We start from the raw sequence: 24,830 nt of genomic DNA, 5'->3' as shown, positions 1-24,830 counted from the left end.
AAGCCCTTGAAACTTCTGATGGGAAGTATGACCATGGGTTGTACGTTTCTGGAGAGCCACCTGATAGGTACTGTAGTAGACTGTGGGGTGGGCAGCTTGCTTACATACGAAGAGACACAGGTAATGGTTACCAAAGGTTGTCTCTGAGGAGAAGTCCAGCAGCACAGCTCGTGCTCGGTTCGGCAGCGGTCGTTGAGAGATGGACTCTGGTGAGATGCAGTGGCTGTGGGGCAGCCAGGCGATCCCCTCTCCGACCCAAGGTGCACGGTCCCAAAGAGCCCGTCCGAGTTCAGCGTCTTGGGAACTGTTTGGTCTCTGGGTCTTGTCTGAAGCGGATGACTGAGGTGTGATTGCATTGACACAGATGATCTGCAAGCCATAAAACAAAAGTCCCCACCTTGTTTTTTCCAGAGTTGTCTCTGCCAAAGTGCTGTAAAACTGGCTGGCACTTGGGGCTCTGGATGAGCGCTCCTCTGGCCTTCTCATTACTGATTTTAAACATGTGTTACCATATCAACGTTATTTGTAGTCGTCTTTTTATTTTTTTTTCCTGTCAAGAGGCAGTCTGTCTGTGCGCTGCTATTGCAAGATGACGGAAGTTTTTCCATTTATGAATCTCTCTCTTTGATTGACCCACAGAGCAGCAAAGGAAAAGCTAGCCCCATGCTTTTTGAGGCTCGGCAACATATTTTTCCATCAAAGCTGGCATCAGTTGCTGGGAACTCAAAGGCAGGGTTGCCAAGAGGTTGAAAGTATCCTGCACTCTTATGCTCAATAAATACCAGACCCAAAAGGTGGTTTTTCTCCATCAGTATTTCTAATTATGTTTGTCAGAGCCTGAGCTGTGTCTGTACAGTGTGGTTTTTGAGGGAGCTGAGTCCAAAGGAGGTGAGCGCTCTCTGTAGCTGATGGAGATAAAGAGGGTCTCCAGAGGGTGACTCGGAGGGAATGATGGCTCTGCATCAGCCTTGCTCTCTCCTCCCCTTTCGCTGCTGATCAAAAAGGGTGCGTGGGGAGGCTCATTTCCCTTGGCAAAAGTTAGCCTTTCTGAATACCCCCTCTGCTGCTGCGACTCTTCTTGCAGGGGTTTCCAATAGCTTTCATCAGGATTTTAGTATGTGGCTTGGAGTGCTTTGTTTCAGGAGAGCAGACCTGTCAGGCTCTTGGTGCGTGCTGTCCGGTGATAGCTGCAGGGGCAGAGCAGAGAGCGGAGGAAGGGGAGCACACCCTCCTGGGTGTGAGCGCGGCGATGTGCTCACGCAAGTGTTGTAAATCCCCAGCAGTGGGTCGGTGAGCGCCAGGAATGCTGGCAGGACACGGGTTAACAGCACCCGCTGGGATTGTCTCATTCCTCATCAAGTGCTGGCCCTCTACCAAAAGTTGTTTTAAAAAATAATAATAAAGAAGTGGAAAGGAGTTATGACTCCTGCTGTGAAATCAGCAAGAGGCGGCCGTTGACAGAAGTGAAAGTGGGATGGAGTCTGTAGGGTTTCAGCTTCCTTTTCCATAATTTGGTGGATGCTGATATTATTTATATCAGATGTGGCCTTGCAGAGTCAGTAAGAGAGAAAAAGAATCTGAAATAAATGAAATATCTGGCACATTTGAGTTTTAAAGTGAGTTTGTGGGCAACTGGGGGGCGGTTGGCTGAGCCAAGGTGCGTGATCTGGTAAAACACAGTCCTTATTCTAGAGATGTTACCGGAGAGGCATACACAGGACCCCAAATATATGTTTGAAATACTTCCATGCGCACCTCTGTTTGCATCAGGTCAAAACCACGCAGTCGGCCGTAAGCCTTGCTCTGTGCCCAGGAGCTGGGTGAAGGGCACAGAGAGCCTCGGCGCAGCCAGCGGTGCGGTAACGTGTGCCAGAAGCGGCTGCTGCCTGCTCACCCCTGCCCAAGCACACGCGCGGGCAGTGGGGCAGCCTTGGGTTCGCAGTGCTCCAGCCAGCAGAGGAGCTTCCAAAATGAGCGCCCAGCCTGTGCCAGTAAGGAACCAAAGCAGAGTGTGGCCTGCTGACCTTGGAGGACGGAGGGAACAAGAATGAGCTCCTGTTGACTCCCAGCAGGGTGAAAATTAATTTATTAGATTCATTCTAATGAAAAGAACCCTGGACATCTGAAAAATATTTGCTTAACCTGAACTTTTTTTTTATTATTAACCCTAACTATCTGCAAAAAAAACCCCTAAAACACAAAACAAAAAGGGGGGAAAAAAGCGCTTTTCTCAGTGAACAGCATGTTTTGTTTCTATTTTGGACATTTTCTACATAAGAAATGTAGAAAAAGAGTTAGATTCAATAACAGTCACACTTTTCCCAGCGGTGGGATAGAAAGAAGAGGCTATTAAGATGCTGCTCCTTGTCCCCACCAGCCTGGATTGCTGAAGGCTGGTCAATGCAACTCTACTTATTTTTCTTGTGGAGCTTATAAAAGTGCAGTGTGGGGCTGGCAAAGGTGTTTGCAAATCTGGGTTGAAATAACCAAAAAGTTTCAGCTGAAACAAATGCTCCTTTTCCCCTCCAAGTATTTTAGAAATGTTACTGCTTCCCTGTGAAATTATCAGTATGGCACATATAATAGCTAAGCCTGTGTAATAAAAAGGGAAAACTAAGTGAAGGAGGCAAAGAACCAGCTTCTGTTCCCTTCGGGAAGCAGTATTTCACCCAGCAGCAAACGCCGCCTTTTGAGCTGTGGCGGAGTGGAGTCAGTTCAGAACTTTCTGGGAAAATCTGATTTTACATCTCACCTGAGCGCCTGCCCGCTGTGGTCAGGGGAGCTCGGGGTAGATTGTGTTGCTCTCTGGTCCCTCTCTTGATTTTGCTCATTTGCGTAAGATATTGCAGGAGACAATCTGGTTCCTTAATCCATATTTGCATATGGATGCAGTAACCTCTGTTCCTCCTCTGTATTTCTCCTTCCTCCCCTGGTCCCCATCTCTACATTAAATGTTTGAGAATAAACTGCGGACTCAATTTCATGTGATACCTATAGCACTCATGGCTGACCTTCAGGAATTTTTTATTTATTTATTTTTTTCCCCTTCTTCTTCCCCTTTCAGTATGCTCATAAGGAAGTCAAATCATTTAAACCAGCTGGAAGATCCCTGAACTGCTACAGTTCTATAATCATTTCCCTCCCAGCTTATAAAACTGGCTCTCTCCAGTTTACTGCCAGGCCCTTTCATTGCGGATTGCAGATTGAAAAAATAAAGGTCTCCAAGGACTGTGTGCTTCTCAACTCTCCGAGAGATCGATCGGATCGATTTGCCTCCGTGCGTTTCGACGTCTCTGTCCTAATTCTGGAGACAGCCACTCTGGCGTGCTGTCAGGTGGCTGTTTGCAAAGGGAGAGACTCCTGGATCTGCTCAGGGCACTAAAACAAGCTCACTAGAGGTTAAAAAATCCAACAAACAAAAAAAGGGAGCAGTGGGTTATTGCTCTGTAATAGGTACTGGTGAATTGGGCAGAATTTTTCTTTTTACCTGAGGTGAGCAGCCTATGGGGTAATGCAGCACGTATGGTTGGGGCAAGACTTTAAAATGATGCAGATGATTTGTAGTGATTTTTGTAATGTGAGTTTTATGAAGTTGCCCGAAGCACAGTACGTTCATCAACACTTTGCCTTGGTATGCTCCATCCATCTTGTAAAATCTGTTTCTTTCTGGCCCTTGTGAAAAGCGCCCTTTTCTGCCTTCTCCATTGTAGCCCTCAGCTATCAATTCAAGGAAACAAAACTGAAGCAGACGCAATAGCTTTGCTCAAGCAAAGTGCACTTGGGTGAGCTTGTGCTCTCTGGGGGAAGCTTTGACAGGCAGCAGCCACTTAGGTAAACTCCATTCCACCGCTTCTCTGCTCCTTGGAAAACACCGCAGTAACCCCCTGCCCCGAGCAGGGCAGGTTGGAGACCCGTCGCCCAAAAGGAGAAGCTCTGAGCCAGGGCTGGCGTCCCTAGCATTGGTGCCTCCTATGCTAAGCACCACGGGAGGGGTGCGCGATGGCCAAATGTAGTAGAAACTGCTGCTGGTCTGGAGATTGCTCCTTTCTTACTCATGTGGGATCCACAAGATAAGTATGATTTGAAAGCGTACGCTCTTTGTGAAGATGTGTGGCTGTGCTCTTCCAAAACGCCTGGCCTCATCTTTCCGTGGGAGATGGCAGGGTGCAGGGCTGGCCGCTCGCTCGGTTGGGTTGCGGGGTCTCGCCGGAGCGGTCCCCGGTGTCCCCCTGGCATGGTTTCTGCCTCTGGCTCTTTGTTGTCGGTGAGTCTGACGGCTTTTGGTGAGGTTGTTGCCATCTGTATTGGTTTCTGGCAATCAAACAGAGACTGCTGAATCAGTATGTTTGTTTGGTATTATTCTTACTCTTCTTAGAACAACTTTCTTTCTTCAGGGTCTGAGGGCAAGAGTTTCACATAGTTAATTCAAGAATGTTTTTCTTCCATCCATTTCACAGCTTAAAAAAAAACTTTAAAAGTAAACCAGAAAGCATAAAAAAGGAAGACAGTTTTCTGGAATAAGTAAAGCATTACTGTTACACAACATTTTTCTTACTGAGACGTATTTTGGAAAAAGAACCTTTTCCCTATGTATAAATAACACATACACATGTTAGCTGAAAGTTTTTACAATGGGTTACAAACGACAGCCTGTACTGACGCTTTTCATTTTTAAATTATGTTTTTAAAATCTTGCCTTTGTTTTTGCTCCACAGTTCAGGTTTCTGTGATTTGTTTTTGTTTGGCTTGTGGGTATATTGGATGCTTTACTTGTTTAATTGCATTTTAACCACAAGAGTATATGTGATTGGCACTTGGAACAAGTCTTTATTTCTCTGGGAATGTTTGCAGAATAGCAATTCTGATTGCTGCTTTACGAATGTTACATTTAATCAATAAGTCAAATACAGAAATAACGGCAGCTCTCTGTCTTCAGTCTTGGTCGGCAATATTATCTGCGCTGGCTGGTACTTTTTTCTTAATTCTTCAACATATAATGGGATCAAACATATGCAGTGCAAATACTAAAGGGCAACAAGAAGAGAAAAAGAATCTGTTAGTTCAATGAAAATACCTGCTTCCTGCAAGCAAATATATGCAAGAGTCTTTAGATCAGTTTTGTTGCAGCACTGCTTGTCCCGGGGTGTCTTTACAAGCGAATTTGGGAGAATCGGTTCTCCTGCTTTAGCGGCAATGGGCGGCGGAGCGGAGGCTGTGCCGCCGTTCTTCTGTAGCGAGTCTTCTGGAGGCCGTCGAGGCCCAGGTCCTGGCTGTGTCCACGCACCTGTGCAGCAACAGTCCTGCAAGAGCCACCACCGTTCCTGAAGAACAAGCAGACCTGTTTGTGGCAGCTCAGATACCGCTTCTCACCTTTCCCCTCCTCCATCACCTCCGCCTTCTCGTCTGGACATCTGCGTCGCTTCTGACCGGATCCCGTCACTGTTTGGAGTCCAGACAAGCACAGACCACGGGAGTATCCCCTGAGGGACCTACAACCTTTCCCATGACGTGTGTCTCCCTCTTGCCCTCCAGGGCCCATCCGCCCACGCCCTCGCACCCTCCTTTTGCTTGGCCTGTGGGAGAGGTGTGATGCCGCAGGACGCCGGCGTAGTAGCCAGAGCAGGTTTCCCGTCGGCAGCGCGGAGATGTGTTGCGTGGTGGGGCTGTGGAGGAGATGAGATGACTTTGTTAACGTGATCTTGGTCGTGGCTTGCCAGAACAACCCAGACCACGGCTACATTGGAGGGGATGGAGCCTCAAACAAACTTCACGATGGGTGTTTGTGGGTTTCCCTCAAGCCAAACAGGAGATGTTTGGCTTCTGGCGTGGGGCGTCTGGGGAAGAGAGGCTATCGGTTACGTGGGAAGGTTTAGTTGTCCCTGCAAGTACGCACCTGAGTGATGCTGAGTGTCAGCTCTAGTCCCATCTTGTAAAAGTCTGACGTGGTTGGGGGCTGCGATACAGGCTGCTGCAAAATCCCCAAGGCAGAAGCTGCTCGTATTTTTGGCTGAGCGCAAGGTCCCGTAAACTTTCCTGTGAGCAACTGTGCGGGATCTTTCACGCTTGCCAGGCTTTTAAACATCAGCATTTAAACCCGCTTCTGTGGAGATGGAGACTACAACATGGTGTAGTTTTCTTGCTACTGCTTATTTTTGGAAGTTGCCAATGCAGTTCAAAGCAAGTATCTTAGTGACTTAAAGAAGACTGGAATATTTGTGGTCTTATTTTTCTGGCAGTAGTTGAGACTGAATTGTGGTCAAAATAGGATAAAATGTAATTATTTTTTCTACTTCTGCCAAGTTTCAGAATTATTCTTTTATTGATGTGCTTTTGGCTTTTACCATTTATTATCTGTTTAGATGAGATATAAAGAACAGCTTTGCAGAGGAAATCCATTTAAAGCAAGCCACTAATCTTTACTGGCTATTGCAGATTTTAATTTTTATTTTTCACAGATGAACCCTATCATAACCGAACCATGACTGCCTGTGATGAAAGAACCGGTCCATTTTTAATTTGGAGAATTTAAGGACTTGTGTGTAGATGATTGTGTGGAAAAGTGACAGAAATAAAAGTCATTGGAAGTATAATGTTTGGTATTTCATGCCAACAGTAATAGCACAGGCACAATTTACTTACAGGGCTGCTGACAAAAGAAGTCATTTGCTGCCAATTTTTGAATTGTTTTCTTTCAGATTCTTTCTGTGTTGCAGTATAACTTTGGCATTGAGTTGCATTTGATTGCAAACATCAAAAAGTTTCTCTGAAAGGATACCAGCTCTGAAGAATGTTATTTTGCTTCTTTGCTATATTGCTAACAGACTCGTGTCATTCATATTTAAAAAGAACAAGCTATTTTTGAGGATGTTAAAAATGACAGACAGTTTCCTAACAAGAAAAGAGTAAGGAAGGGGTTTTTTTACCATTTATTTTGTATTTAGAGATGGCTGTGACATATTTACGGATTGCTTTATTTAATCTGACAGAAGCAAAGGGACATGCCAGATGAAATGTCAGATTAAGAATTTTCCAGAAAGGAAATACCTTCTTCCTGAAGTATTTAGCATTGACATCCAGTAAACTGGTTTTTGAGTAGCTGGTGCATGGGTTTCATTTTGAAGGAAAAGTTTGTGGAAAACAAGCCAAGCTTCAGTTTGAGGACAATACAGCTGAATTTAGTATCTCTGCCAGTGGTGGCTTTTGACAGACAATCTGGATCCAAACAAGGGCCATCCCTGTCCATTGCGTGAATTTGGGAAAATTCTCAGTGTAAATGAATAGGTTATAACCTCTTTTGATTTACAGGGCCTCTTCAGGAGAACCCATGGAAGCGTTTTGGTCTTCATTAACTCCTATGATAAGCAAACTGTTGCTATTGCAGTAGTGCCTTGTACAGTAGGTCCTGCTCTCTCCTTGCTCACTGCCTGTTCCCACAACGTCTGTGCTAACGTGGTCCTTTAACCCAGCCTTTAGAGCTTGCTGTCCTAAGGCAGATGCAGTCAGGGGAGGAGGAGGAGGGAAGATTATCAAATGCATGCAAGTCCCCCCCAAATTTTGCCTATCACTTATTTTCACTTCTTTTCTCATTATCACTTGCTGTTTCTTTCTAGGTGGCCATAAATTGGTTCTTGGACATTAAGGCTGGGAACGCTCATACACGCTCTGTTTTACTGTCCTGAAGGTCCACAGGTCCCCTACCCCATCATACTGGTGTGATAACTGCTCCTCTTTCCATCTTCTTATCTCAAAGGCAAAGACTCAAACTGTGGATGCGTGATTTTTCCCCCCTCTCCATTTAAGTGAAAAATGTGGGTTTAAAATGAATTTGACAAGTAGTTTCAGATTACAAGTAAATTATGGAAGAATTAAAAAAAACCCAATAAACAAATAGGTTTTGAAATAAAGCAATACTCTCCAGGCTACATTTACAGGGGGGTTCAGTTGCTTATTTTCTCCCCATGTTTCTTTGCAAATTGTGCCCACATTCCTTTCTGAAACCAGACTTTCACTTGCCACTTTCACTTGATTTACCAGAAATGCTCACAACTAAACCATTTTGTGCCTCTCCGAGCACTGCAAAAAGTTTATTTTTGGGCTGACCCCAAACGATGACTTAAAAAATATAGTTCAGCCCAGCAAATGTATTTAAAAAAAAACCACAACCAACCAACTGAGCACTTGCCCTGATTGAGAGCAGGCTCAGCTGTAAAAGTTTGCTTTCTTCCCCTCCTTCCTCAAGTCAAACTCTGTACCAGCAAGTTATTTAAATTCCTTAAAGAGTGTTGCAGGAGCTGGGATTGGGACCAGCTGACACTTACCTGCCTCATGCTTCTATCCGTGCCTATCGCTATTTTTAGGGCTGATGCATGGAGGAGGAAGTGATGGGCCTTTTGGCCAGGGGAGCTCATTGCTGCTCCTGCCATATCCTGGTGGACGTGCAGGGGTGAGCACATCTATCCCTGCTGTGGGGCTGGGTGCTCAGGCTCCTGCTCTTCGCGGGGCGTATTTACAGCTGGACTGTGCTCCTCACTGAGTCCTCGCTGCGTGTTCTGGGGGCTGGTGCATGGTGCAGGGTGTTTGTTCATAAGAAGTAGGTAGACAGCCTGATTATGGTGGGTTTTGTTTTGTGCTGTTTTTTTTGTTGGTGGTTCCCCCGCCCCATTCCTTATTTGATCTTTTGTTGGCACTGTATTTGAATCCAGGATAGTTTGCTGTTGCTAGCAGTAGTATGTATTGTTTCCTACTTTGAGGCGTGTATCTTTCCTCTTCTGTGTGGATTGCAGGAGACTTGGCAGAAGGAGACTGACAGTCTCACAGGCATTGATTTCTGTGCTCTTTCTCTGCCATATTTTACCAATAGAATGGATTTATTCCTCCTCTTCTGTGATAAAGTTTTAAATTTCTGTCTCTTTTTTTTTTTTTTTAAAGTTTGCTTACTGGGATCCTGGGTAAAGACAATGGCAAAAAGTTAGAGCCTTAATTCTGTAATTGCACATACATAATTTTAAAGCCACCGTGGTTCCTTCTGTAAATTAGCAGCCTACTTGGACTAGTGTGTATTTACTGACATGAAGTGCATTATGGAGACCACCAAAGCAATGCAGCCGGCCTCCGCGTCTTTTATGGTTCGTTTGTAAGTTTTTACTAGGACACTGAATTCCCAGGGACACCTCAATAATTTCCACTTACAATGACAGAGCCTTTTGCGTGAGTTGAGGATAACCTCCTCCCCTCTTGCCAGTGAGTCAGCTAATTGTTTGTGATGAGAGAGCACGTTTTGGATCCCTTGCGGACCACATACTCCCTGCCTGTGTGCAAGCAGACCCGTTTACCGAGCCTGCCCCTGCAGAGTGACCGTGGCCCACGGGTGCCATGCTGCCTTTTGAAAAGACTGTATTCGAGAGCTGCCAGCTCTTTTCTTTGCAAAGACACAAAGGCAGCAGTCAATCTGGAGGAGTCCTGGCTATCCTCTGGGTTTTTGTGTCCATCTGCTCGTGCTAGATGGGTTTGTTGAAAGCACAGCTGCTTTCTCAAGCAGAGCTGCTCTGGGGATGGCGGGCTCTATCCTGCCTCTGGTGCCGCAGTCCAACTCCTGAGTGCTCGCTGGGGACCCAAGTGAATGGAGCTCCAGTGGCAACAGATTCCTTGGATACTGCTGCTGAATCTCTGACAGCAGCAGAAGTCTGACTGTCTCCATGTATCTCCATCTTTCCCTTCCTTTCTCTCCTTCCTGGCTCCTCTTTGTTCCCATCCCATTCCTCTTTATGCCTACCTTTCTTTCGTTCTCCTTTATCCCCTCTCTTCCTTGTAACACATACTCATAGCCTGTTCTTCAGACACAAATTTTCAGCCCTCTGCAGTCCAAGCAAATGGTCTCCTCCAGGCTGGACACAAGCATTGCAGGATAGAGTCTCCTATCTCAGTGGCTTTGCAGAAGCAATGCAAGGAGGGTCTGATGCTGTTCCTGCAGGCTCCTGCTAGGTGTGTTTGTTAGGGCTAGAGGCCCTGAGGAATTGATACAAACCTCTAGTGCGCATTGCAGATGGAGATATTTTTTTTCCCCAGCGGCTTGTCACGTGCCTGGAAGCAGAGTGAGTTGTTGCTGAAAGCAACAGGAGCATCTCTGCAGTCCCTCTACTAAATTTCAAATCCCTGCTCCAAAGTACAGACCCACTGAAGTCTTCCCAATAAACTGGTTGCACAACTTTGTTGATATGGGCAAATCTCTCTAATTGCTTTTTCAGGACCAGTTGAACTGTTTTACCTGATACTTTCAAAGAAGAAAACAATTCAGCTTGACACAAGCTCCTGGAAGGGAAAACTTTCAGCTTGAATGAATAAAGCTTGTCAAAAGAACAAGCAGCTGAAAATAAGGATTTGTAGTTGAATGTGTGGACCAGCCAAAGCTGCTATGAGTGCTGCTTATAATGCAGTTGCTTGCAGTACCTCTATACCAGCCCTTAACTGGCCTAGGACAGGGAATAATGAGCCTAACAGTGGATTTCAGTGCCTCAGGTGTGTGAGATGCAGACAAAATAAAATGGCTGAAATCAATGGAAGCTTTAAATTGCAGGCACGGTGCTTTGGTTTCCTGAGATCTGGCAGAGGGTGGCCATGCTTTGATGAGGTCTTATTTTTCCTGTTAGCCCCGCTCCACCTTGTCTCCTTGTCGCGTCGGTGGAATGTCTGGTATGAAGGGAAGCCCTTTTTCATCTTCTTGGTCAGGTCTTTGATCTGTTAAGTGCATTTTGCTACTTTCCTTTTTTCTCCTTCTATTCCTGATCCCTTACTGTGCCTCTCTCTCCTTTCCCTGTTCCTCCTAGTTTTCTTCCTCTACTTTCATCCCACACAGAATGAGGTATGTATTGCCTAAAAGAATAAGCAAAAGCCATGAGTGGGATCGCCTTCTCTGCTGTATATGCCAATGCAGTTATGCCCTGCTCTGCTTTCCCCGAAAATCCAATAAACAGCAAGAGCTCCAAATGCGGTCACAACTGAAAACGTGCATGAAGAATACGTGACATTTTCAGTGCAAATGAGTTAAAACAGTTGTGACTTTCATAAAATCTCTCTGTGGCCCCCTAAAGAGTCCATAAAACTGCTTCTGTTTGTTGTGTGTTTATGCATCTGGGTCTGTGTGGGTAGTGGTGGCTGGATTTTAAGGCTCTCTGGGGAGATAAGGAGCAAGGATGCCACACATGCTGTGAGGAATGTCAAGACTACTCATAAAGAAGGAAGCAAGAGGGCTTTTCTTTCTTCTTCCTTGCAAAACCTGTAGCTATGACTGGTATTTTATTTCCCTACATTGACAGGTATTTTAAGCAAGTTAAAAATCCAGATGTGTCTGGAATATATTGGTTTTTCTTTTTTTTTTTTTTCTTTTTTTTTAATTCAATTCTTCTACTCCAGGATGGATTTTAATTTCTGTTTTTTCCCTGGGATATCACATACACTTGCCCTTTGGTGGTTGCCCTCAAGGATGAACATAGGCTGAGCTACTTTGAAAAGATACTTCTCCAATATAAGATGTAGCTGGCTGGACAGATTATAAGGAAGTCGTGTTTTAGTAGAAAAGGTAAGGTGGTGTCTATAGACAAAACATGGTGCCTGTAAAACTTGTGCATTCTTAGCAAGGGAGTCTGTCAAACTGGTTTGGAATTAGGTGTGTATCTACCAATAACCTAAAGCTTTGACATTCACTTAGAATAGCCACTTCAAAGTTTAAAAATGTCTTGATTAGAGGTGTCTTGCTGTTACCAATAATTAAGAATAAGTTAACAGTCTTGCTGTTATGCTTATCCTTCTACTGTCTTCCTTTAGTACTAGGGCTTTGAAAGCACTGGTTCAAAACTCTGGCAGTTGCTGGGAGTTGGATATGTTTCCTGAGAAGAATACAAATGGGAGCAATGATCTTCTCACAGCAGAGGGACCCGGCCAAAACAAGCTCTCAAAATACCAGAGCTTGTTCTACTGCACACTTATCATGGTCTTTTAGATGTCCCCAATGGGAAGCATCCATCATACATCTTAATTGTTTGTTCACTTCCCTTGAGAAAGCCTTCAAAGAGAACACGAGAGCAAGTTCACGTTGCATGCTGAAGCTGAGTCAGCTGCAGCATCGGATGACTGTGTTGCTGATACCAGTCTGCGATGGCTCACACAGCTGTGGCAATGAACAGCAGCTGAGGAGCTGCCCGGCTCCTTTCTGTAAACTCTAGATGCCTCCAATGGTACAGGCAAATTAAAAAGCTGCCTGCTTCTCAGAGAAGTTTGTTTTGATTAACACAGTCCATCTGGTACCAGCAAAGTTTACATTCCTGTAAACTGCATGGTATTGAGTTTTACTAGGCCACCTACCCTGCTGTCTTCAATTATAAAACCTCTGGGTGCCCTGATGATGTAATTGATTTCAGGATGAGCCGTGCTTTTCAGGAAGCCAGAGCTGCCAAATATCTGTCTTGGCCTCTGCTCGAACTGTGTGAGAGAAGTCTCTGCATTATTAAGCATTTCTTGGATTTATTGTTTGTTGTGATTCTGGTTGCTTCAGGGAGTATTCCTGAAAGGCTTTTAAAAGATAGCAAGTAGGCAATTACATGCTGGTTGCTTTGTGGGAAAGCTGGCACAAAGCAGAGGTGGAACCTCTGCCCCAAATGGGCTCTTTTCGCACTCGTTTAGCAAACCTGGAGATCTGGATTTCCTCCTCTAATTTTATTGTGTCATTATGAAAAGCTGGCAGACCCACACCTTGAAATGTTCACCTACTCTCAAGGTAGTATTTTGCTGTACAGAGCTACTATCAATACAGTTTTCCTACGTATGTCCCACGCCTGCTCTCGTGTGGGAATGAATGCGTGTGTGTGTTTTGGCATGGGGAGCCACATTATGCTGGCTGAGGTGGAGCAGGTGATAGGGAGTGGTTCCCATGAACAGTGGGATGTTTGGCAGCCTGGTGTGGTTGGCAAATGCATGGAAATCTGACCTGTAAATGACTTTATACAAGGCAGCTGTTTAAAACAGGTATAAAACAGTTAAATTGTTGTAATAGTAATTTCTTTGATTGTCCTAGCTAAAGAAAAAATAAAGAGCTTTGGCTGATCTTAAGGTTGTCTGAGCAAAGTTCAATGTAACTTTAGATGTGTTTGCAAGCTGCAATTTTACATGCTGTGTGTCACTGACATTTAGCAAACTTCCTCATCCAGGTCCCGTTTGCAGTTCATTTGATTTTAATACATAAACTGTGTATTGTTCTTTGCCTGCACCAGACATGAGATGTTTTACTATTTACCTTCCCTGAAGCAACTAGTAGCCTCAGTAAGGTACTCTGGAAAACCATGTGGTTCTTGTAGAGCTTTGACGCACTGAGCATAGCCATACGTTTATGTCGCTCCCACAGGTTGATCTGATGGGTGGACAGCTGGATTACCAAGCCATGAACCATGTTATCTTTCATGGTTTCCAGATAGACGTTAGGACAGCAGCTTTCTCAAAATGGAAAAGCCTTGCTTCTTAATAGAACTATCATGGAAAGGAGCATTTCTTAACTGAAGCTGCGAAGTAGAAAATGCATTTGGAGGAAGGATCAGAAAGCTCACGGCTCTCTGAACTCTTGCTTCGCCCATTCCCGGTTACCCATTGCTTTCATTCTGGTTCCTTCTTGCTTGCTGCCCATCTGCTCTCTAGCACAGAGGTGGTGAATTGCAGTTGATGCCAATGCAGGGATTTCTTTTTTTCCTAGAGGTGTTGCTGCTCCACAACATAACTTGTGAGGGGCCTGTCAGGATTTTCTGAAACGCTTTCAAAAGGCCTGCTCTGCAGTGGCCAGAGCTACTCTGCAATTCAGCGGAGCGCTTCAAATTGACTCTGACTTGCAGATAAACTCATGCCTTGAAACCGTGGTAGCTTGCATGGTGTTACGCTTGCTGCAAGGAAGGTGCGAGATGTGGGCAACGCTTTAGTTACTCGTAGGCAGACAAAAAAAGTCAAAGTCGTGATGTTTAAAGAGTAAGCGTTCCTGTACTGTACTGCCAAGGATGAAAGAGCAACTACTGCCTTCCATTTATGTTCATTTTCTGGCTTTAATTTTCTCCTCAGGCCAAGCTTGAGAGGGAACAGAGAGGTGGTAATAATGAGGGTTCCTCTATGCTCTGTGGTAGTCTCCAGACCTGTGTTTGCAAGGCCCTGAAGCACAGACACGCTTTCCTGAGCCTCGGCAGCCTAAAATGAAGTTTACTCTTCTTGCTGAAGGGCTACCTTCACAAACAGCCTGTTGTCCCTAGCAGTTGTTCCAGCTGGAACATCTTCGATGCAAACTTGATCTGTTGAAAGCCAGATCCCCGCTGAGCGTGGCAAAGCAGTGGGGTCCGCGCGTCCCCACCTCCCCGCAGGTGCTGGCCCCTGGGCACGTATCTGGCCCGACCACAGGTGGCTGTTCTGGAAGGTGGCAAACACGTGGCCCGGAGGTAACGGCCGCCTCCCGACTTTTAGGTCACTGGTGTGAGGTGATGCAGTTTCTCCAGGATGATGTTGGCAGAGTTCTTGACACCAATAAAACTACTCCTCTGTCTCTAATTGAAGTCTTGGAGAAAAAGCTGAACTGTTCTGGCTGATCTTTTCCCAGAATAATTCCACCTAAAGCAAATATTTGTAATGGAAAATTTCTGCCCAAAGTGCTGCAGTTAGTTAAAACTACAAGCGAGTGAAAACAGGTTCTTGAAAAGAGTCAGGCAATGTGATTAATAGAGGGCTCTCCTCCCTCCACCCATAAAAATATAAACAAAATGCAACCCAACACTTCTGTTCCTGCTGCAAATCACAAGGGGGTTGAGTTTCATAAAAGGTTCCAGTAGGGAACAAAAGACCAGGGTTTGATCCAAATGCTATTAAAGTCACCAAGAGTCTTTCCTTTTGGCTCCGGTGGGCTTTGGAGCAGGGCCATGGTGAACACTTGAAGGCCAACCTGACCTTTCATGGAGAGAGAAAGCTGAAGGCTTAGTTTCATCTCACTTGTACTTGCTGGAGCCTGATTAAAATCAGTGGGAGCTCAAAAAACTTTGCACTTTGCAGAGTTCAGCCCTTGAAGACTAGTCTGACATTTAAGTTGGATTCGGTGCTTAAATGTCAACATTTGTAAATAAGTAGACACCAAAGACTGAAAGTCATCTGTCTTGCTTTACGATGTATGGTTTGGTTCCTGAGTTTTAGGCACGACACGTAGGGAAAGTTTTCTGAAGAGCAGTTATTTTGTAGAGAGCACCCAGATGTACTTCTTTCTTCTTGTTAAATGCCGCCTCTGTTTCTTGCTGGCTTTGCCCCTGATGCTTTTGTCTGCAGTGTAATCTTTTCTCCATCTTGCCATGGTGACCAGGCTTGCAAACTTCCTACTATAGAAAATTTGAACAAAAAGCCAGATATTAAAGATTCTTGGCAGTATTAGGAAGTGCTGCAATCTTGTTTTTTCAAAGACTTGAAGAGTGGAAGCAATCAGATGATAGACTGTCTTGAGGAATTTGGAGAGGAAATCAGATGCGTTTTATATGCTAGATGTTCACAGGAGAAACATATGATGCTCTCATGCTTGGAAAGGTAACTTGTGCGCAGGTGTTGTGATTCATGCTGCAGTTTTTGTAAATCATTTAAATAGAGTATCCCAATACCGATTGTATGTTACACAGAGGAACCTGCAAATGTTTTCCTTCTGAATTTATTTTGTTTACTTGCTATTTACAACATCTTAAAATTATTTGTCATTTTTTCAATAGTTTTCTAGCTCCTATATGCTTAAAATACTCCTGTTGTCTCTTCTGTATTTCTCTTTGTTTCTCATTGCTTTATTAGAATGATGAAGCCTCTGTAAGGTTCAATAGAAATGGAATTATCATTGAATTAATGTCATAGGTATGGCACCGTTTGTTATATTAAGAAAGGTCCTTAGAATTTGGCAAGTTCTTCTACTCTATATTAAAATAAATGTGTAGTTTTGGCTCCGGATACAGTTTAATTTAACTCATGGAGAAACAGGAAGGTTTTTATGAACGTTACTACTACAATAAGCCACCTGTGTGTTTGTCTCTGTGCAGTTAATTATTATAACACCTTGTCAGCAGACTTGTGATGAAACTTAAGTGTGCAGGATACACTTTAAAAAAAAACAAATGCTTAAAATAAGTTTAGTTCTGCTAGACAGTTATTCCCATCTCTAGAAACTGAGCAGAGAGCTGGGAACAAGGAGTTTTTGCATTTTAATCATGGCCTAAAATTGAGTTGCTCTCTTTGAGTGACCTTTTAAAAATGTGTCTCGGTGTAGGCTTCTGGGAGTCTGAAGATGGCATATGTTAGAGTTTTCTGAGGATTAAGGAGTTTATTGATGATTTAAAAAACCAAAACAAACCCAAACCAGATTTTGATGTGGAAACTGCAGTGTATTATAGTGTTTATTATTTGAAGTGGTCTCAATATTTTACTGAAGTCATGTGGAAAGAGCTTTGAAGAGTAAGAGTGATGTCATTATTACTGCATGTTAGTTTAGGGTGGTTAAAACAATGTACCACTTTTTTTCCAGTTTGAAAAATGAGTTACTGTTTCAAAGTATTTCAACAAATATTTGTTTCCTTATATTTCAGCTACCTGACTGCAAATAACAACCAGAATTTCCTGTATACTGCCAGGCCTTTTTTGAAGAGAGCTGCTTTGGTGATAAGCTACGTAAGTATGAATGGACTTGACCATGTATTTCTGTGTATATGACAAAAATGAACGTTGTGTGGTGGTATCCCAAAAGACTCAGAAAGCTTAGACAGTAGATCCTAATACAAAGTTAGTCTTGGAAAATAGTCTAGAAAACTTCAGCTGGGCAGAGACAAGAATATCGCAGTGTTTTCAGTTCAGATTCTCTTTTAATTTATAGTGGTTGCCCTTACAGCCTTGTAGTCATCTGCAAGTATTTCCTGCCCTAAATACAGGGGGACACTCTGGTGCTGGGCTGACTTTTCAGTGGCATGCAGTTAGTTTCAGTGCTGGGCTCGCTAAGAGTCACAAGAAAAGCTCTGCCTGCAAATACCTGCTGCTTGGTGTGCTCCAAGCAGGACTTGACATATTGCAGGGGAGAAAACAAACACCTCCATGGGGGTGTGCTGCGTGTGCAACTCCCTGTGCTGCTCTAGGAGCCAGATGCCCTTGCTTCTCCCTTGACAAGTGGTTCCCAGAAAGGTGGAGGAGTGCCAGCCCACAGAAGTCCTTCCAGGGATTAAGATTACACAGCATGAGAAACACCAGTGGAGCTTGTCCTTACTCCTATGCCAGCATGAGTGAAAGATAATAGCTTTTAAGACAACAGCCATGTTTTTCCCCTCTGTATTTAGGTAGAGGTCAATAGCAAAACTCTGTGGTTTGAGCCACAGCAGGGTGATGGATTTGTCCTTCAAAATGCTGCCTTTGTCATTGGTAGCTGAGATATGCCAGTTGCTCTCAGTAACGCACAGATGAAAGGAGAGGGAACACAACAACGTAGCTTGCTGTCTGTGCTGAGTGTCGGCACGTTTGTTATCCTGCATGGGGTGGCAAAATTGAATTTTGCCTAAACCACTGAGCTGACTCACTTCTAGGCACGGAGCAGAGCATGGAGATCTATCACAACAAAATATTTGCTGGAGGCCTTAGTTCTTAGTAGCGTATTGCTAACCAAGATGTTCTTCTTTGAAGGTGATTCTCATGTTGTATTTCCGCCTCTGGATAATGGGAGGATCCATGCCGATGTTTTCCGAGCAGGACAATCCCGCTTCATTCTCGCCGTATTTACTGACAAGGTACAATGGCACTAATCAAAGAAAAGTTTTCAGAAGTGTAGTCTTGACACTATTTTTTCCCTGCACTAAAATGTTTTACAGATGGCAAATGAGAAGACTTCTTTTGTTGTCTTAACTTAAATACTTCTCCTTATTGCTCTGTCTAGAATTGAAAACAACAGCATTATTTGAACCCCAAAGCTCTCGGTCCTCTAGAGTTATATTACAGATGCTTTTTTTCTGAAAAATGTAGGCTTATTTTTATGCAAAGCCCAAAGAATATGGTTTACTTGCCTGAGCACAGGACCAGAAAGCCCAGTGACTGAAGTCTAATCCTAAACCTTAAAACTGGCTGCTCCTGAGGTATGGGATGCAAGCATTCAGAGTTTTGGCTTCAGCTGAATTTTGTACAAGAAGGGGATGACCATGCCTGTTAGTGGAATATTGGTGGCTAATCAGTGAAGGTGCAAGGCAGGACCCCAGTGGCACAGAGTACTGCACAGCTCCGGCTAAGCACAGGATGGGCTGCCATGGATTAATTAAAAACAATGAACCTGAAATTTGTGTTAACAGACCTTTGTGATTTTGTCACTTTTTTTTTTTTTAAGATACATAAATGCTTAAATTTGGTAAAAGTGGTTTTTGTTTTTTTTCCTTGCCTGGGACCTGGTGTGTGGTTAGGTTGGCTGATACCACATCCCTCTGGCTCTGCTGGGCCAGACCAGCAAGGCAGTGGCAGCTGCAACTTAGCTCTTCCCTCCAGACCTAACCAGACCAGTGCTCCAGGAGGGTCATAGAAGTTGATTTCCTCTTAAGACAGGGCCAAGTGCCTGTTTGCTCTGGTTAGCTACTGAACTGGGGGAAGACACTTTGAAGGCTTCTGGAGGAATTTCCTGATGTCTCAAATGAAAATGGGAACAGTCCTCCTCTGTGTCACTTTCTGGCCTTGCTGGCTTCTCATTCCAACAGTGGAATTGCAGCTGAGACACAGGTTAAGATCAAGCAATCCTTATTCAACATCTGCTGCAAAATCGGACTAGATCTCATATGGGAGACCTTTATGATAATGTGACAACAGCTCCTATTACCATCAAGGCTAAAAGTGCTTCCAGGAAGCATGTTGTCTGATTTGGAAAGCTCTGATCTGTTTGCAGCATTTCTGGCAGAGTCATTAATACCAGACTCTGTGCGGCACAGCGTGAAGGATTTGCTGCTGTCCCTTTTTGATATGTTTACGCTGAGATGGTGGTCATCAAGTCATAAATGATCCTGGCCTGATTCCAATTACATATTCTGTGCTGCAAATGTCTTTTGCATATTTGTCTCTCTACATCTTGTAATGACAGGGGAAAGTTTTTTTTAAACCCAAAAGCAAAGTCATTCTTGGGGTATGAAACAGTGACTACTTTTACCACCGGCGCTGTGGATTTTATTAACAGTCTTACGAAAGACAAGTGAGAGTGTTGCTGGCTGAGGTCCTCCCTGGCCTCAGCAGCAGCCCTTGCTTCACCTGCAGTCCAGCAACACCTACCTGCTCCAAACCTAATTAAGGAAACCCGTGCCAGTAAAAACCAGTATTATTGTTCTGGAGGGATTCTAAAACACCTCTTCCACTTCTGCTGAGCTTGATCTTAATCCTCACTTTAGCCAATTTACCCAGAAGCCTGTATCTTCCAACCAACCTCCCACAGCTGATGCTCAGGCCCACGTCCCAACAACAGAAGCTGAAAAGTAGGTTTCTTGCTGAATATTGGTCAGGATCCAGGCAGGAGATGGGACTGGAGGCAAGGCTACCCACTGCACAGGTCCATCCAGAAGACAGGGCTGAGCTGAAATGGGGTTCCTAGAGCAAGGGCATCAGGTGTGGGGCCAGGTGAGGCTCATCAGGGCCCTGACAGTGTGTTGCTGCAGTTCAGTTCCTGCCACTTTCCCTGCCATGGATCTTGTTGCTGGTCCGTGATGGCCCCTGTCCTCACTCTCTGGGCACTGTTTGATCTACAAAGAAGCTGGGTCCTGAGCTTCTGTTGACCTAGTCTTCTGGCACGAGCCTTCATTTTAGATGTGAGGTACCTGCAGAACATGCCTGTAAATTCTTCTCTGCAATTCTTGTTTCTCTGAACTCAAACCTTAACCTGACCACTACCTTGAACTTGCCACCAAATGACCTGAAAGAGGCCAAAAGATGGCTATCCTGATCCCATACACCACCCTAAGCCCGCAGGATCCACCTGCCAGCACATTAGGCTTGCTCCGCCACACCTTCTTTCCTGAACGCAGACCCCAACCCTTCACTTCAAAATAGTCTGTGACCCACCGACTGCCTCGGAGCTAGCTATAGGCCCAGCTGTGCTGCTGGCAATGGTCTTCATGTTAGACCTCTGGGGTTCTGGTGGGTTGACCCAGGCTGGACACCAGGTGCCCACTCAAGCTGCTCTATCACTCCCCCTCCTCAGCTGGACAGGGGAGAGAAAATAAACAAAAGGCTCGTGGGTCAAGACAAGGACAGGGAGAGATCATTCACCAATTACTGTCACGGGCAAAACAGGCCCAGCCTCAGAGAAGCTGCTAAGCACTGTGTGTTCCTCAAGTGTGGACATCTACAGCAGCAGCAGCATATGAAGAATTGGTGTGAGAAGCTTTTAATGAGGACTGAATTTAAAGCCAGGATGTTATTTGCACTTTGGGTTTTGGGAGGAAGGGAGTAGGAGAGCTAAGTTTGGAGTCAAGACCAGAAGGGAGAAGGCCTGTGAAACTAAAAGAAAGGCCAGTGTTGGGTGGTAATCTTGAGGTGGTTACTAACGCCTTAACTATGGGTGAAGCAAGGGTTAGTGCTCAGGCAGTGGGCAAGTTCTTCCGTAACTCTGAAGATCATGCGGGGCACAAATGGGGGGTTCTCTTTGCAAGCAGTCATCTTCATTTGCACTGAGCTGGAAACGTGGTTATTCTGCTTGTCTCACCAGGGTAAACGTTAACTGTTTTCAACAGAGTTGAAAGTTACTGTAAGACTTGGCCAACTCTGTGGGGCTAGGAGGAAGACTGATGACAAGTGGAATAAAAAAGAAAAACAGTAGTTTGCAAATGTGTGGCAGTCTTTGTGAAATGCATAAAGTTAGATCTGGAGTTGGGGTCTTGACTGACATAGGATGAACCCAAAGGAGTATTGTTAACCCTTGCGTGGTTTCTGTGTCAGCTGGTGAGCTGTACAGGTGCGGTTTGTCCTGAGGCTGACAAGGGTTATTGGAGTATGGCTAAGATTAGGAGTAGGTGTAAGTTATGGGGTTGAAAAAGTATTGAGTAATGAAGTCAGCTTTTTGTCAGCCCTTATGATGCTTGTAGTGTAAATTAGATGACTGAGGGTGTGAGATAGGTCTATGCATCCATGATTGTATGGAGGAGGGGAACATATGGAAATGAAGGTGTATCGAATGAATCGAAGAGGAGACAGGTTCAAAGCAAGCCAAGGAGGTGGCCTGCAACAGGTAGTTGGACTGAGGAGTTTCTTCCTGCAGGATGCTGTGGGTGTGCTGAAAGTTTATGCAGGCTCAGAGAGAGATTTGCCAAGTTAAAAAAAGAAATCCAGGCTACTAAATATGCAGAAACCACATCCAATTGGGGACATCATGATAGCTAGAAACTGGAAAAAAATATGTTCTTATATGCTTTGTATGGCATTAGTTTTTGGTCACTGCTGGAGAGAGGATCCTGGTCTGGACAGACCTTTGGTCTGGCCCAGTTTGGCCTTAGAACATGACTGTATGTTCTGTGTAACCTGTCTCTAATCTTGGACAACACATGTATAAATTAAAGTAGACAGATAATGATTTATTTAACCATTGGAAGACAAAATATGCTTAAATAGTGACAGGTTTTCAGTCTTAAAAAAATAAATAAATTGGTTCAGTATATTCACTAAATTACTGTCTTTAAAATTACAAGTGAATGGGGATGCAAATAAATCCTTTGAAGTCCAAATATGAATGCTTCAGTCCCTGCAAGGTACTGGATTTTTCTAATATTCCCAAATATCTTAAAACTTACAGTGACATAAATGAAAGCATTTGCATGTCTTTCAGTGTGTTGCTTGGCAAGGGTGATCTGAGAAGATGAAATCTGTCCATCGTACCCTTTCGCAGCGGAGGCATAAATTAAGGTGTTGGGGAATCCTGCTATTTGTAAGCCCTGCCATTACAGCCTGTCCCTACATGCTGTTGTACGCTGCAGAAAGGACGTATCTACCTTAAAGAACACAGATTTCCAGTCATTGTGACTTGCCATCCCCAAATCTGCTGTGGGTAAGCTGTTGCAACAGAAGAAACCAATCCCAAATCTCTGTTAAAACATTCTTGCTTGTATTAGATGAAAGTTGAGGAAGAATGCAATTAGAAAGGTTTTGAGCGCTGCCCAGCTTTAGGTAAACAGTGTACTGAAGTGCAGTTCAAGTGTTAGCAGGGTGTTGAGTGGTGGGCTGTCATGCTTCAGACGTTTTGCACAATGTTTCTTTCTTCTGCCATTCTTGAGGGGAAAGAGGTAGGAGGCCTCTGGATGAACAGGTTGTATTGCTAACACCCTGGTAAGACAAGGGGAAAGTCCATTGTACAGCATGTCTCAAGGTGTGCGAAACAGATTAAATCCTACCAGGGATTTCCAACTAAGAAAGTGTGGGTTTTTTTAAACTGCATATTTGGGAGTCAAGTTATATTAATTTCTGCTGGCATTTGCCTTGTGACCTCCCTTGGCTGATCACTCTGGGCATGAAGCAGGCTTATTTGTGGTGTTGCATTAAATAGTTAATGCATTTCAGCTAAGACTGCCTTGAGATAACGTTGTCCTGTGGTTGAACTGCTCTCTCTGTGAGCTGGCTTTCTGTATTTCTTTGCTGTTTAAATCAGTTAAATGAGAATTCAGTGCCGCAGAAAGCTGGAGAAATGCTTATACATAAAACCTGGCACATATTCCCTTTCGTAGAGATTTGTGACTGTTTTCTGAGCAATGCATTTAATCATTCCAGTTGTAACTTCAAAGGGAATGAACTACCGAGAGGCACGCAGCAGACCTGTGCTGGAGAAGTGGGTCCCTGTGCCAGCCAGTTCTGCCAAGGCAATGGAAGTCAAGTGCAGCAAGTACTCTGGTATGGGATTTTCACTGATCTTAGGCTTGGAACCGGCACCAAAATAGACCCCTGTGACATACCAGTTCTTAAGTAGCCAGGCTTGCACATGCTTCCCAAGTGGAAAAGTTCCGCCTGTTTTGTCAGTGCTTTCTATCGTGTGCCCAAAGGTGCTTAACTTCAGCGCTACATGTAGTCTCTGCAGGCACCCAGCATTCAGGGCTCGCTTCTAGAGACAAAAGGGAGAACAACAGCGTTGGTAAGGATTGCTGTCATGCCCACCTAGGGGCCAGATGGTCTACACGTAAAGTGTAAAATGTATTCTTTTATTCCAAGGGGGCTGGGGGTCAGGGGGAAGCCTATCTGGAAGATGGTGCTACAAAGCAAGGGCCATCCTAGCAGGTTCCCAGAGCCATGCAAAAGATTTCAGCGTCTCCCTCGGTTAAGTTTTCTTGGTTTAATGAACAGACTCAGGTAGATAGTGGTGCTCTGGAAATCGGCTTGATAGGCGTTTTTAGTGGGTCATGGTGCTTGCTGCAGGCACTGGTTAGGCAACGAGCCTTCTCTGCCAAAAGCCCTCATATGGAGTGGAGGGGGTACAGCCAAAGCAGAGGCCATTGACTCCTATAGGCAAGGGATTTTGCTTTTCAAAATACTTCCACACAGGAGGGCTAGACTGTGGCCAGTCTCTGAGGCAAAGCAGTGTGCCCAGGACATGCCTTTGGCTCCTGCCGGCATGGCGTGGGTAATACTCTGGGGTACGATGGACCGTTTTTAGAAATGTTATCACAGCGGGTTTATGTGGTCTGGTTTTTAATTTCCTGAGGATCAGCCACCAGTATCTCAGCAGCTGTCCGGAGGACCCTCCATCCCCTGCCGCCTCCGTGAGCTTCTTCTGAAGCAGTTGCCCACTGGTGGCTGGGGCATTTTGGCTGCGTTAATTCTGGAGCGTGCTGCTGTCAGTGGCGAGCTGAGGATCATGTTTGATCACGAGGCTCGTCCTTGCCCACAGCACACGGGGGTTTGCGGAGGGAAAACAGTACGAGATCAATCCCAGGTTTTCCAGCATTGAGACTCTGACAGCGGGCTCGGGTTTCACTGGAAATTCACAGGCTCTTTGAAAGTCTTTACTCTTCAAGAATTTGATATTTTTCAGATTCTTAGCCGCAGAGTTGAAACAGCTGAGAGAGTACTGTTCACCAGATCAAAGTTCTTCAGGCTGTGAAGCTACAGAGGACAACATAGTCTGCCTTTCCCCCTGTGCCCCTGGTGCACACAAACCCACCTTCCAGAGGAGTTATCTTGCTATTCATCAAGCTGCAGCTGTCCATTTATCTGTATCTTTGTGTTTCCTACTCCTGTCCTCTACTGACTGGCAGCTCTTTTCCCCTAGATGCAAAAGTTTTGATGAAAGGGAATATGCAGGCACTTTTTCCAGCTATTTTCTGTCTAGCTGATACTCTAATTTGGATGTTAAATTGGAATTAGTCTGTCTGTTGCCTGTTTGTGTAGCCTTACTCCACAATAGCTGAATGTGCTGGATAGACAGCGTGATTTTTCTTCTAAGGCTACGAAAAGAAAATCTTTCGGCTGACAATATACAGAGCAGAAAAGTAAACTTGTGGGAAGGTATGACTGGGCTGGCCGTTCCCCAGGGGAAGCACAAATATATACAATTTTAAGACAATATCCTTAAATACGACCACCTGGTTATAATTGCAGCCACATGTGTCCTAGGAGGACATTATTGTGAGGTGGCTCATCAAACACACTTGGATTTAGGGCTTTGTAGAGGATGAAGAGAGCCTTGAGCTGAAATCAGTTCAGCTGTTAATGCAAGTGAGCTCTTTTCCCTAATAAAAGCTCTTCTCACCCCTACAGTGAACTGAAACCTTCCCAAGTTCTTGGCAGTGTGGAGGTCTTCTTTTCAGAAGAGCATTAAT

At 44.6% G+C, this 24,830-nt stretch overlaps 1 protein-coding gene across 1 annotated transcript in view; it reads left to right on the top strand.

Annotated features, from left to right (window-relative positions):
- Window positions 1–24,830, top strand: part of TMTC1 (transmembrane O-mannosyltransferase targeting cadherins 1) — a 146,399-nt gene that overhangs the window by 40,325 nt on the left and 81,244 nt on the right. The window contains exons 6-7 of the mRNA XM_049822158.1: window positions 16,620–16,701; window positions 17,698–17,801. Of these exons, the coding sequence (XP_049678115.1) occupies window positions 16,620–16,701; window positions 17,698–17,801 (186 nt within the window). The remainder of the gene's footprint in view (window positions 1–16,619; window positions 16,702–17,697; window positions 17,802–24,830) is intronic.

The sequence above is a fragment of the Accipiter gentilis genome, chromosome 18, assembly GCF_929443795.1.
Source record: "Accipiter gentilis chromosome 18, bAccGen1.1, whole genome shotgun sequence".
Classification (NCBI taxonomy): domain Eukaryota; kingdom Metazoa; phylum Chordata; class Aves; order Accipitriformes; family Accipitridae; genus Astur; species Astur gentilis.
Note: the sequence above shows the minus strand (reverse complement) of the source record. Positions and strands in the feature narration are given on the sequence as shown.